Below are 14,185 nucleotides of genomic sequence, written 5' to 3' on the forward strand. Positions count from 1 at the left end.
GGACTGACGGCTCTGTTGCTTTCTCAACCGCACGGTTATTTCTTCCCCACGTTGCACGTCGGCCTTCTTCAGAGACAAGTGCTGCTCTTGGAAGAAAAACATCCCGCTCGCAGCCAACCTCCCCGTTACGGCCCTTCCGATATGTCAGGCTGTACCAGAGAGCTGGGCTGCGACTGGCTTTGGCAGGAAGATGCTCAGCCCTCGGGGAGACCGCCCAGGCGGGGCGCAGCCGACGGGCGGAGCGGGGCCGGGGCTCCCCGCCACGGGCGGCTGCCGGAGGGGACAGTGCTCGCAGGGGGGGCAGTGCCGGGGTGGGGGCAGTGCCCGCGGCGGAGGGGTGCAGTGCCCGCGGAGAGGGGCCGGCCCGCCCGCCCCGCGGCCGCGGCCGTGAGAGGCCGCCCGGGCCCGCCCGCCCGCGCCGCCCGGCCAATGGGAGCGGCGGTTGTTAGCGGGCCGGGAGGTGGCGGCGTTGCCACAGCAGCGGCGGGGCCAGTGGCGGCCGGGGTGCGCCATGGAGGGACTGGAAGGTGAGGGGCGGCGGCGGGGGGTCCCCTCCGTTCGCCGGGGGCAGCTGGCGGGCGCCTGGGGCGGGCTGGGCCGCGCTGCGCCGAGTCTTCGTGCCGTAGTGGGGCGTGCTGGGGCGGCGGCGGGAGCTGCGGCCCGGGCGCCGCCTTCCCCGTTGCCGGAGCCCCCTGAGGCGGCGCGGCGGGCTCGCCTCGCTCCGGCCGGGAGTGCTGGGGCGGGGGAGGGGGCTGAGGCGGCCGGGAGTGCCGCAGAAGCGGAGCAGCGCGCTTTTGGGGCGGCGAACAAAGGCGGGAGGCGGCGGGCCCCTGCGCGGAGCCGGGCGGGCTGGGGGGCGCGGGGCGGGCAGGGCCGGCCGCGCAGCGCTTTGTCTGGGGCGCTGCTGGGCGCTGGCGGCCGAGCCGCGGGGCTGTGGCCGTTCCCCGCCGGCCCCTCCCTTGCTGCGCGGCCGGGCTGGGGTCGCGGTGAGCCGGCTCGGCGATGCGCCGCAGGCAGCGGGTGCGCTGCGGTGGGTACGGCACCGAGCCGTGCGGACGTCTTTGCCAGGCATCCTTTTTCAGCAAACAGATGGCTGAGGTGGGTGTTAGATACGCTTATAATGCTATGGAAGTGTTCAGTGCGGTGAAGATGAGGTCTATTTTTGCTGACAGAGAATTTGCAACTTTATTCTGTGCCAGTTGTGTTAATGAAGATATCCTCGCCCTCCAGAGTATCCATCATAACATCGGTATTGGCTTGGAATTTATGAAGTTACAGATCGCTATCTGAGTATTTTTTAGGCCTGTCATTACTGTGTTTTGCAAGCTGCTTTAGCCATACTACTTAAGAAAAAATACAGACCTGTTCTGAGTAACTATCACAAAACAGTCATTAAGTCTTCCATGCTTCACTAGAGGTAACTGAGTGCTTAAATAGGGGTGAGTACAAAATAGCCTTTGTTCTTTATCCTTTCTAACACAGTTGGAGAAGGGAGGTAGTTCTCACTGAATACCTGTCTTCTGTCTTTAGTAGATTTTACAGTCATCAGACTCTAGTCTTAGGCCTAGTGACTTCATCAAGACTATAAATGCGGACAATGTAATTTGGCATTAAAATCCCAAGAGGTTCTCTTTTATTTGATTTACTCTTTATGCTTTGCTGACTATTAATGCCTTTTAAACTTGAAAGGTGGTATCCAGCGTTTATCAAACAATGCTTTATTAGGCACTCCAACTGTCATGATAGTCCTGTGGCAATCGTATGTTGCCTGTCCAGAAGGGGAAAGCTTGCTTTAATTTTGAGTCAACAATGTATTTGACTGCAGTTGGGACTGCATGTCATCTGCAGCCCATCCATCAATTGATTTGGCTGTGACCTAGCTTGGCAAGGCCAGCTATGCCAGCTGTGTTCTGTAAGCTCTAGCACCTTCATAACAGAGGGTGGGAAGAAAGCAGATCTACAGATGACAGCAGAAGCATGAAAAACCGTGTCATTCTTGCAGTAGGATTTGTCCAACTTCTTACTTTACTGGAAATGGTTTACGTTTTGTTTGCATTTCAGTAGGCATTGGGAGTGATGGGAGGATAGATTGCTAAATCATAGTAAAACCTCACGTTTATTGTGTGAACCATTTCTTGAAAGTACTTTCAAAAGTTAGAGCTTATCAAAGCATTTTTCTATGATGTGAAATACTCCTTCTGAACACACAAGATTAATTTGAGAATAACACAGGTTATAATCTGTTTCTAAAACTTCAGATGCCCTTGCATTGTGAACACTCATATCCCACATTGTTATCGAGCATCCTTGAATGCTAAAGTTGTCCAAACTGGAGAATACAGGATTTTGCATTTTTATGGGTCACTTTGTGCTATGTTGTTCTTTCGCTAAACTGCCACTACATTAAATACTTTATTTGCTTCAAAACATCTGAAGCAAGTGGTTTTGCTTTTATTTACAGTCTTTCAGTTTAAGCTGTCTCTCTTGGTGCACATTAGGTTAGGCTCAGATGAAGCTTCAGTAGAAGGGTGTCCCCAAGACAGGAAAAATGTAGGAAAAACTAATAATAAATTCTTTCATTGGGTGTTATTCTTTTTTCCAGTCATTGCTCCACTGGCAACTCGTAAGAACATTGCTGGTTGCCATTTCAGGTTAAACTTGTGTTTAGAACCACAGTTGCACAGTCATATCCATGGGCTGCCTCTGAAATCTGGCTCAGCCTGCTCCCTCTCTCTATTAGTGCTTAGCAAAATCAATTCCCAGAGCTGATTTGTACAGCAGGTCCTGGCAGTTGTGTGAATGAGGGACGTGATTATGGTGGAGGGCAGGACGTTCTCTTTTGGCAGGTGTCTGCAGGTCTCTTTTTATGACTGGAAGACCCCCTCAGGCTCAGGACTTTACGCCCTCAGAAGCTGGTGCTTTGCTTTTCTGAAACTGGTCATTACAGATGAAAGATCTGGTTTATTTCTGTTTATTTAAGCATGCTATTAATGAGAAAGAACTCTACCCAGTTTATTATACTGATTCTTTCCATAATGTGAAGAGTTGAATATGTATTAGTTGGCTTGTAGAGCTGCGTTAGTGACATTTAAAAAGCTAAATAATATTTCCAGTGTTGCAGTTTCATTTTCTCACTATGTGCAAGTTTAAATGTTCAATGAAATGTCAAATTAGGTTTCTGTGTGACTTAAAAGTTTCTTCTAAAATTTACTTTTGTTGATTTTTTTGTCTGTTGCTTTATTTGTATATCAGTATTGTTATATTACTAGACTGATACTGAAAGTAAAATTTATAAAATTAAAGTTTTTTAGAAGGAATCAGTGCACACTTGTCATTGCAAGTGACAAATTTGATATTAAATCTGGTCACTAGTTCAGCGTTTGTTACTTTCCAGTCTGTGTGCTGTTTGGCTGTTTTTCAATTTTCATTTAATTTACTGGTGAAAATACTTGGAACAATAGACTGACTGTGCCTGAAAATATAGTGATCTCTAAGGTGAGTTTAAAAATCCATTCCCGAGTAGTCCACTATGTGCTGAATCTCAGGACCATTTTTGATGGATTAACAAGTAGTTGGTTTCAGTGGAGAAAAAGAAAAAAGCTGTCACATTGGCTTGTTTTTTGCTCTCAGTTTTGCTTGAAGGAGATGGAGGAGGGGATCCAAGCACTGAATTCCTGACTTCATTTAAGCCGGAGCAGTCCAATGGTGGCATTTGATCGGCTTCTCTCCAGTCTGTTGTTTTTTCTGGGAGGATGCCGGCAACAGCTGCTTGAGCCGACTGAATGCTGCTTCCCACACTTGTTCGCAGCCCAGCCCGGCGGGTCAGGACTGCTGCTGCCTAAGGAGTAAAGGGCAGAGGGGCAGCTGTGCCGAGGGCAAAAGCCCAGCTCTCTGTGGTAGGTAATGGCAGCGCTTACCCAGCCCCAGCGTTCCCCTTCAGCCTGTGCTCTAGCAGCCGGGGAACGCTGGTTGTGGTTGGAAGGGGATGGGTGTCTGCTTGCTCAGGAAATAGCCTGCAGGCTCAAACCCAGAGCTTTCCCTTGCAGATGCCAAGTAGGGACTACTGTGATTAAGCATTTAGACTCAGCAGTGTGGGTGTGCCCTCCAGGTCTCATAGGGCTTGTTGTATAGCATCCGCTGCTGAGAGCTGAGATCCGTCCTGTAGTAACATTGGTCCCTGGACCCTTCACTGGCACTGGTAATGTCTGAGACACCCCACTCCACCCCAAACAGTGCAAGCATTCTAGTTTAGGGGTTTATATTAGTAACATGACTGTTGAAAGCAAGTGCTTATGCTTGCTTTGACAGAATTTTGGAATAAGCTGATGCCATCTTATTTTTTTTTTCCCTAATAGTGTAGAAAATTATTTCTGTTTTGAAAACAAAAAATGATATTAATGTGAATCTTCCTTTAGTGTTTGTCTTTGTCTTGCCTCACTGGATGCATAAGCAGTAGCTTCCTTACCTTGGCAGCCATTTTCTTAAGCTCCTTTTGAAAGAGGCTCCTGCCTTTTTGCAACACTTCAGGTTTTTTGTATGGTTTTGATTTTTTTTCATTTTTTTAGGTATCTTACCTGTCCAGCAGAAGGAAGAATTAATTTTATGGTACTGTTCTTAAATCAGCAAGTTGGAAACTATTAAAGATTGAGATGCAAAACTACTATTCATCTATATTCTTTTTAAGAAGTTGTCTCTGGCAGCTGTTAAAACACAATGATAAGTATGACTTGGCATTGAACTGCTATGTTTCGCTAGTCGTACTTGCACCTCCATTAAGTGATCTAATTTTGACCTTTAATACACTGTATAATTGTGGTCAATGTATTTACTTTTTCTAAGGCAGTTATGTTTTTAATTTTTTATTAATGTTTATGTTTTGGGGACAAAATTGAAAGTAAATGTTTTACTTAAGGAAAAATTTTGAAAGCTAAGTTTAGGCTGATATGTTAGGGGAAGTGCGCTCTCAGAATGTTTCACCTTTAAAGGAAAGGAAGTAATATGTGTAGATAGAAATTTGAGTGTTTCAGATTAGTCTCTTCAGCATCTTAGAACTAATGGATTTTACATTTGCATTTTTAACTTAAATTGCAGAAACTAGATTGGTCTAGTGACTGAGCTCAGTTGGTTGAACATAGTGGGAGGATGAATGTGTTTTACCTGCACACACACATGTGATTTGGTTATTATCAAAAGCAGTTGTTGCATTTCAGTAAAATCTAGTTCTAGCAGTATGTTAAACAGTTGACTGAAGGTGGTGAGGAGTGGGCTTACTTTTTAAAGAAATTCCAGGGAGGGAGCAAATTGGGAATCAATATATTATAAATGAAGTTTATTATCAAAATTGTTTTTAACACATTATTTTATTGTTAATGAAGTAATATTCTGATAAGCAAACAGACTTACATTGGGATTGCTCTGTCCAGTTACGTTTATGTAGTAGAGTATGTAAGTCCAGAATTGCTTTGGGTGTCACTGGTGCAAAGCAGTCTTGGTTTAAGGCTAGTGTGAGAAGACCAGTCTTTGCTTGACTGCCTGCTTACAGTCGTCATGGTGCTTGTAGCCTAGTGCAGGAGAACAGTGAGTTTATGATGTCAAAGCAGAGTTGTGTAACATGGCCATAGATTTTGCAGGCCACATGCTTTCTAGTGGCTTCAGTTGATCTTAAAACTCTTTAATAAAAGACCAGATAATGTATCTGGAAGTCAGATCGATCAAATATGCTGCATATTTGCCTTTAGTTTTGTTGTGTTTCCATATGTGTTACAGGGGAAGATCTCATAAATTTTTCTGGACAATCATTACAACTGAGTGCCTCTCTTAAGTGCCTGTACATTAAGACTCACAGTATGGGAACAAATGGGAGGAATTGGAGGTCTGCATGCAGTTGCAGGGCTAGGATCTTGTTGGGATCATGTGTAGGTGGTAGGACTGCAGTGTTGCAGTGGATGAATACAGGCTCCTCAGGAAGAACCGGCTGGTTGGCAAGGGGGGAAGTTGCCCTTTATGTGGGAGAGCAGTGAGAATGCGTGGAGCTTTGCTGTGGAGCCAACTGGGAGTTTATGGATCAGGGTTAGCAGGCAGACTAATGTGGGAAATGTTGTTGTAGTGTCTGCTACAAGCCACCTGGTCAGGAGGAAGATGAGGCCTCCTTCAGATACTTGGAGGGAGCCTCGTATTCACAGGCCCTGGTCCTCATGAGGGACTTTAACCACCCAGTACCTGCTGGAGAGACAAATCAGCAAGGCACAAGCAGTCTAGAAGGCTTCTGGTATGCATTGATGACAAATTCCTAACCCAGGTGATAGAGGAGCTGACAAAGGGAGGCACTTCATACCTGCAAACTTCATACCTGCAAACTTCATACCTGCAAACTTCATACCTGCAAACTTCATACCTGCAAACTTCATACCTGCAAACTTCATACCTGCAAACTTCATACCTGCAAACTTCATACCTGCAAACTTCATACCTGCAAACTTCATACCTGCAAACTTCATACCTGCAAACTTCATACCTGCAAACTTCATACCTGCAAACTTCATACCTGCAAACTTCATACCTGCAAACTTCATACCTGCAAACTTCATACCTGCAAACTTCATACCTGCAAACTTCATACCTGCAAACTTCATACCTGCAAACTTCATACCTGCAAACTTCATACCTGCAAACTTCATACCTGCAAACTTCATACCTGCAAACTTCATACCTGCAAACTTCATACCTGCAAACTTGTGAAGGTCAGGGGCAGTCTTACCTGCAGTGACTATAGGATGATTGAATTCAGGATCCTATGAAGAGAGAGCTGGGCAAATAGCAGTATCTCAACCTTGGACTTAAGGAGAACAGGCTTTGACTTGTTTAGGGATCTGTCTGGAAGAATCCCATGAGATATGGCCCTAGAGAGGAGTCCAGGAGAGCTGGTTATTTTTAAGGATGTGTAGTGTGAATTTGGCATGTTTTCACATTAAAAGTTACACTTCATAGGAGGAAACGAGGAAAGAAGGACAGACAGTTACAGAAAAGGGGAGTGTACCATGATGCAAGCTGTGTGTGTGTTGCTATTACAACCACCCTTAACTGCATGCAATTCATTTCTTAGTCACAAAATAAAAAAAAAATTCTTCACAGAATCCTCCTCCAGGTTGTCACTTTGAGGCAATTGGACTTTCCTTGATGTTATTTTCAAGGAAGTAATACCAAACTCACCATCATCAGACTCATGTTCAGAGCAGTAACAGTAATTTTGACAAATATAATGCACTTGCATTGTCAGGCTGAGGAGCTGATATAAAAACATACAGAGGTACTATGAAAGTCTTACTCAAGCTTTTCAGCTTGAAGGAATGGAAGTTATGCTGCTTTTTGTTATCTTTTGGAAGCAGAAGTGACAGGTTTATACAAGATTAGACTGCATTGTCAATACAGAAGTATCAGAGAATTCACAAGGCTTTCTTCTAAAATTAGGGATAGATAGATAATAGTAGATTGGTTCACTATTTGTTATACAATTGCAAATAACCTAATTGCATAAAAATTTCAAAGTATGTGAACAGTTGAATACTAAGAGACAGATCTTACTGTGATTTCCTCTTTGTTTCTCTAACTCTTCTGGCAAACTGCTGAATAGCATAGGCGAGAAGGGATTTGCTTGGTGTGGTAAGCCATGCACGTCATCAGTTATCAAGTATGGCAAGTACTGCCTGTTGTGAAGCAGTATGGTGTATTTGTCTTTTTATTTATGTTTCAAAATTCCTTTTGGCAAAATAATAACTTGCAAAACTTACACCGTTAGTGTGTATAAAAGTTTTTCTGCTTTTATACATAATTCATCTTTTCATTATTGCGCTTTAAAATTGCTCTTTAAAAATTAACGCTCTAAATTGTATTGGGCTGTTCAAAGAAGTGTTCCCTCCCTATGTCACTGCATCAGTATCATTTTTAGGTAACTCTTGTTTATAGTATTTGTCATTAGTCTTTTCAGACTATTGTTAGTTAATGTGTTGATGAGTCTCTTCAACCAAGTAATAAGCGATAAGACAAGAGGTAATGGCCTCAAGTTGTGCCAGGGAAGGTTTAGACTGGATATTAGGAAACATTTCTTTACAGAACGGGTTGTTAGGCGTTGGAATGGGCTGCCCAGGGAGGTGGTGGAGTCCCCATCCCTGGAGGTGTTTAAGAGTAGAGTCGACATAGCGCTTAGGGATATGGCGTAGTTGGGAACTGTTAATGTTGGGTTGATGGTTGGACTGGATGATCTTCAAGGTCTTTTCCAACCTAGACAATTCTGTGATTCTGATTAAAAAATATAGCCCAGTCAGTACTGATTAGTGAACATAGGTTGGAGACTGACAGTCCCCAAAGAGCTAGATGCTGTGGCTTGATGAATTAATGTGGGGAATTTTTTTCATACCTGAAGTATATGGAACTCTTAAGTGGAAAATACCTTGCTTTTGGAGATGAGGGGGGAGTGATGTTAAAAGCAATAAATACAATTTTGCGGAAGAATTTGGCAAGCACTCTTCAAGTAATAACATTCAACAGTTGTAGAGTACTTGCTGGTTTCAAATAGGTACCTAGTCTCAAGGCTGGAAATCGTACCAGAGCGTTTCTGCAAGATTGAATTCAGTGAGGCTTGATCTGATTATCATAGTTGTCTGGCCCAAGTCGTTTAGTACTGTCACTGCTGCAGGTAAATAAAAGGTTTTGAAGGGCAGTCAGACGGATTTTACAACATGACAAAATACTGTTACTAAGCCTAAGTGCAGTCTTGTTCCTTTGAAGCATTCTGCACTTTATATCTAAGTGCAGACACATATTTGGGTATACAAAGGTTTCCAAAAGAGAAAACTGTAATAAAACTTCAGTTAATAGCTGTTCAGTAATACTGAAGACTTCTGCTCCCTCTAAGCGTGGAGTCTATTTACACAACTGCTTAATTTGTAACATGACAGCAAGAGCTAACATTATGCCTGTGTCTGTGTCAGATCGAACTTGTATATATTGATGGTTCCATACATTGAGAAAGATGAATCTGAGAACTGGCACGCTGCACTTTCCACTGTAAGTCAGTTGCTGTATTTGAACATGAAAGAAAGAAAGAAAAAGTTGTTCCCTGAAAACCTAGATTTTGAGGAAGTCTAAATTCATCTATGAGTATTGAAAGCACTGTGCTACATCTGAGAGACTGACTGTACAGCTATGCTGTCAGACTTCAAGGTCTACCCAGACGTTACAGTTAAACTCCCACTTCAAGATCAGAAAGTATGGGTAACTAGACTGTGACCGTATTCAAAAGGAATGTGTGCAATAATTTACATGTAGGTAGAAAAAAAAAATTTTTAAGGTAGCTGTACTCTGGAAGTAGTTGGAGGAGGAGGAGCTCTGACAAGGACAGTTTAGAAACACAAGTGATGAGATTTATTGTAGTGCTGCTAATAAAACTTTCAGTCTAGTTGTTTAATTCAGATACCCAGCATCTTAGTAGGTTGAACTCTGTTTTCATTTGAGACCTGGTCTCAGGCAGACAGTAGGAGGATAGGGTGTAAAGTTTTGGCATCGCTTCAACTGAAATACTACTTCTTCCTTTGGTATTCACATAACCATTTTGAACATATTTCTCTTTTCCCTAAGTGTGTTTAGATTAGAGAAGTTCCAAGTTAGCTATATTCATTTATGTTTAATAGAAGCATGTATATGGCTGGTGATTAGTGGTATTAAAGATGGTAAAAAGAAAAAGAAGTGTAGCCACTGGATCTTGGGTCTTCTGTGGTTGTATAACCAAAATGATGTAATCCCTGCATTGTTGCTAGATTTAAAGAAGAATGAAGAAAATTGCCATGACGCAACTACTAATTTCTATTCTCAGACTCATTTGCCAAGCAAATCCTTCTTCTGTGTCTTGATTTGAGTGTTCCCTTTTTCTAACCTTCTTCCCCCCCAATACATCCCAATTTAACAACTATTTCTGTTAACTTTTGTTCAGGAAAAAAATTCAGTCAGTCCATGACTGACTGCATTAGATACCATGCATGAATGCCTTTTAAAAAAACAAACAAAAACCCCAAACCCATCTCTTTTCCAGGTTTCACAATTTTATTTCCACGTTTTATTTTCAAATTATCAGAATCCATGTTGATGACATTGCTAACCCTTCTGTAAGGGAAGGTTCATCGGCTCCTAGAGAGAAATGTTAAGGTTTTGTGGTTTTGTTTCATTGCGGGTTTTTGTTTGTGGTGGTGGGTTTTTTTTTTACTTTTAAAGGTGAGGAAAATCACAGAGAAATGATTAAGAAATTGAAGGGGTAAGTGTGCAAATCTAAAGGACTGTAGGCTTCCCATTTTCAACAAAACTTAAGGAACTTTCATTTTTTAAAATAACTTCCTGTTGTGTTTTGGGTCAGTGATTTGTATTATGGGGGAGGAGGCGTTGGCAGTAGAAATAGCTCTTGGCAATTGTGATTGAGTACCTGCCATCAGCAAGGGAGGGTAGGAATGCTGTAAGGAAATCCAGCTCTGTAACTGCAGCTGCAGTGACTGCTAATTGGCATTCGTTATGGATTGGTTGGTATGTGGTATGTAAATACTGCTGGATCAGGTGAGCATTTATCAAATCTACTTCTTTTAATGGTGAATTTAAACACAAGCTCGAAAAAATGGTGGAAACTGTAGCTTTTCTTCTTTTACTATGGCAGATATTTGGAAGAATTCTTCTCTTGGTCAATTTCTTAGACTATACACTTGATTTCAAGATCACTAATTCTGATTTATTTCAGCTTATTTCTTAAAGACACAGTGTCACTATGTGTTTCCATGAAATGCCCCTCTTGTTTGTTTCTGCAAAGCTGAGGGTTGTATTAGGTAATGTGATAAAAAGAAATTGAACTCTTTAGCAGAAGTGAGTTTGCAGTGGCATCTGTTAGCATTATTATGAGTGCTGAGAACACTGAAGAATGAAATAATGAAACAAACAAACTCTGCATACCTTGCATTTTTGAGTGGGGAAAATTGAGAAAAGCTTACAACCATGCTGCTTATCCTTGAGGAAAATGGTGAGGGCAGGTTCCAGCCATCTAAGCTATGTGTGACCAGTGTGCGTGTTATTACTTGTGATTATCATTTGCCATGGTTTAACTCCAGCCAGTAACTAAGCACCACACAGCTGCTTGCTCAGACCTTCCCAGTGGGATGAGGGAGAGATTCAGAGGAGCAAAAGTGAGAAAACTTGTGGGTTGAGATAAAGACGGTTTAATAAGTAAAGGAAAATCCATGCATGCAAGCAATGCAAAACCAGGAATTCATTCACCACTTCCCATGGGCAGGCAGGTGTTCAGCCATCTCCAGGAAAGCAGGGCTCCATCACGCGTAACAGTTACTTGGGAAGACAAAATGTCGTAACTCCAGACATCACTCCCCTTTCCTCCTTCTTCCCCCAGCTCTTACTGCTGAGCATGATGTCATGTGATATGGACTATACCTTTGGTCAGTTGGGGTCAGCTGTGTCCCCTCCCAACTTCTTGTGCACCCCCAGCCTACTCATTGGTGGGGTGGTGTGAGAAGCAGAAAAGGCCTTGACTCTGTATAAGCACTACTCAGCAGTAACAAAAACATCCCTGTGTTATCAACGCTGTTTTCAGCACAAATTTAAAACATAGCCCCGTACTAGCTACTGTGAAGAAAATTAGCTCTATCCCAGCCAAAACCAGCACAACATTATGCTCAGGCTTGTGCATTTAAGAAAACAGGCCTATGGAAAAGTTTTCAGACATGATTGTTTAAAATGGAGATAGAAAAAATACAATTAACAATAAGTTCCTAGCAAAAGTTGATAATATGCAAGTATAATTCAGATGCGAGAGGGAAGACAAGATTTATCTGCACGTTTCTATCTTTCCTACTTCCCCTTACTTTTGTACACCTAAACACATACATTTAGATGACACAAAAGGAAGGTTGATTATGGCTTCAGTTGTAAAACTCACTGTCAGTATAGTCTTGCTATGCTGTAACCAAGGGTCTATTCATGTCTACATGGCAAAGGTATATAAATTAATTAAAGATATGAGCATAGATGTTTTAAACTGCAGAACACTTGTCATATGATTTGTGATTTTTTTAAAATGGATTGTGCTCTGTAATATGTTCATACAATTAATACATTATGCATAGTTAAATACTGATGATGAATTTCATTTAAGTAATTGAAAAAGGCAGAAATAGACCTAATAGCTACATATGGGTACTAGAAATCTCACTCAATTTTAATCTTTCATTTGGAAAAAAAGGTTTTCAGTGGGAACCATGCGGCCTGAATCTACATTTGTTTGCTGTGAGACATTTTGTTAAATTACATATTTTCTTTAGGACTGGTCCTACAGTTAACTTACAAGTACGTATGTTTAGATGGAAAATGGTTTTCCACTGGGGAACTGGGAACAAAAACTGATCAGATCATTGAACGTTGCTGTGTTCATAACTTCAGTAGTTTAAGCCATTGGTTTGTCTGAAATACAAGTCAATTCAAAGTGGTTTTGTTTTAACTTTGTATAAATAGAGGGAGCTGTATCGTTTGCAATAGTCAGACTGAGTACAGAGAAAGCAACTACTGACTCTCAAACTTACTACCTCTTTCTTGATGTATACATGATATAAAAATATTCCTGTATCCCTCTGGTACAGCACTGAATATAATAGATGCCTGTTATTGGGAAACCTGGAGTTTTTCATCTCTGCTGTGACTCCATTGCATAATGCATCCTGTATGAATATATTTGATTGCATAGGCTTGGATACCTTGATTTGTTGGTCTTCTGTCTGATTCTGTGAATGTGTTGTATGTCAAATATACCACTTATATTTTTGTTAACAATGCTTGAATAGCAACATCAGAAATGCTTTTGTAAACTGCAATTAATAATCTGAATAAAATACATAGTAAAAATAGCATTAAAGATTTTTTTCTTTGCAAGAGAAAGTGAAATACTTTAACTTAGTAGAGAAAAATAAGTGATGGGATGTGACTTATATTTGATACTTTAACAGGTGATTCTTTTCCAAAGACACAGAAATACCCACTAAATACCAATTCTTGGCATGTGTTTGGGCTATCATTTTGACTTACAGTGAATCTGTCATTTGCATGTTGACATACAGGCATCCTTTTAAAGGTGCAGAGTTTCATACTGTGAAGTTATCAGAATTGATGGCAACATGTTATAGGGTCTGACTGCTTCTAAAAGTACATAAGGACTCATGTATCTTCTTTTCCTTTCTGTTCTGCACAGTCTTCACAGTTCAAAGAATGTATACTTTTACAATAACAACTGTTAATTTTGCTAAGAATATGGAGTTATATTTTTATCACAAATTTAAACAAATTTTCTTATAGAAGTATGTTGTGGTTCTTTTTAAGGTGAGGTTACAGTGCAAACTGGAGATCTGTTGCCATGTAGGATTTGTGGAAGGACTTTCTTTCCCGCAGCACTGGTAAGTGGCATGAGCACTGTTGGCTTTTAGATCTGATAAGCTGATATGAGAATTAAGCAATGGTCACTATAGCTAAATAAAGTAGACCTAGATGCTTGGTTTTGGTGGGGTTTTTGTGTTGGTTTTTTTTCCCAAATAATTATCAATTTCAGTTATCCCAGTTCTGAAGCTATTTAGAAGGAGGTTAATTTTATTTTAGCATCCCATCACTTTCTGAAAACACATGCTTCTAAAAGCATCTTCTCTAGGGTCACAGAATCGTTCCTTACCTCTGCAGATATAAGCCCTAGCATTATGCAGTCTCAGATAGTAAATGAAGTGTTTTGTTAACCATTTTTAAAATACTGTGTTCTTCAGTCTTAATAGAAATTGGTCTGCCCTTAAATATGAATAGGCATTTAAGACACCTCTGATTTGTCTTGCCACTTAATGCAAATGCTGCCTACCTGCCATCAATTTTTTATTTGCAAGGAGCAAATACAGATGCCTCCTATTTTTCTTCTTCATCTCCTAAGTTTTTGTGACTGTATATGCATTCGTGAATTCCTGTAGTTCATTTTAAAAGTAATGGCTGGCATAAATGTTTAAGTGAGAACAGTCTGATATTATTCATCAAGAGTTGGGCCTTGTTCGCCGATTGACCTATCGAGGAAGAGAGAAATAATATGTTGATAACTTATGTTTTCAAAAATAAGTTCTAT

At 41.4% G+C, this 14,185-nt stretch overlaps 1 protein-coding gene across 4 annotated transcripts in view; it reads left to right on the forward strand.

Moving 5' to 3' along the window:
* The first annotated feature begins 461 nt into the window (after positions 1-461).
* The window catches only part of ZC2HC1A (zinc finger C2HC-type containing 1A), a 35,622-nt gene continuing 21,898 nt past the window's right edge, over positions 462-14,185 (forward strand). For 2 of the 4 annotated variants that reach the window (XM_074883303.1, XM_074883293.1), the window contains exons 1-2: positions 464-527; positions 13,411-13,484. In XM_074883303.1, coding sequence (XP_074739404.1) covers positions 512-527; positions 13,411-13,484 — 90 coding nt within the window. In that variant the 5' untranslated portion in view covers positions 464-511. Of the gene's footprint in view, positions 528-13,410; positions 13,485-14,185 lie in introns of all 4 variants that reach the window. The other 2 variants (XM_074883274.1, XM_074883284.1) reach the window with 2 other exon arrangements.

Source organism: Strix uralensis, chromosome 1, assembly GCF_047716275.1.
Source record: "Strix uralensis isolate ZFMK-TIS-50842 chromosome 1, bStrUra1, whole genome shotgun sequence".
NCBI lineage: Eukaryota > Metazoa > Chordata > Aves > Strigiformes > Strigidae > Strix > Strix uralensis.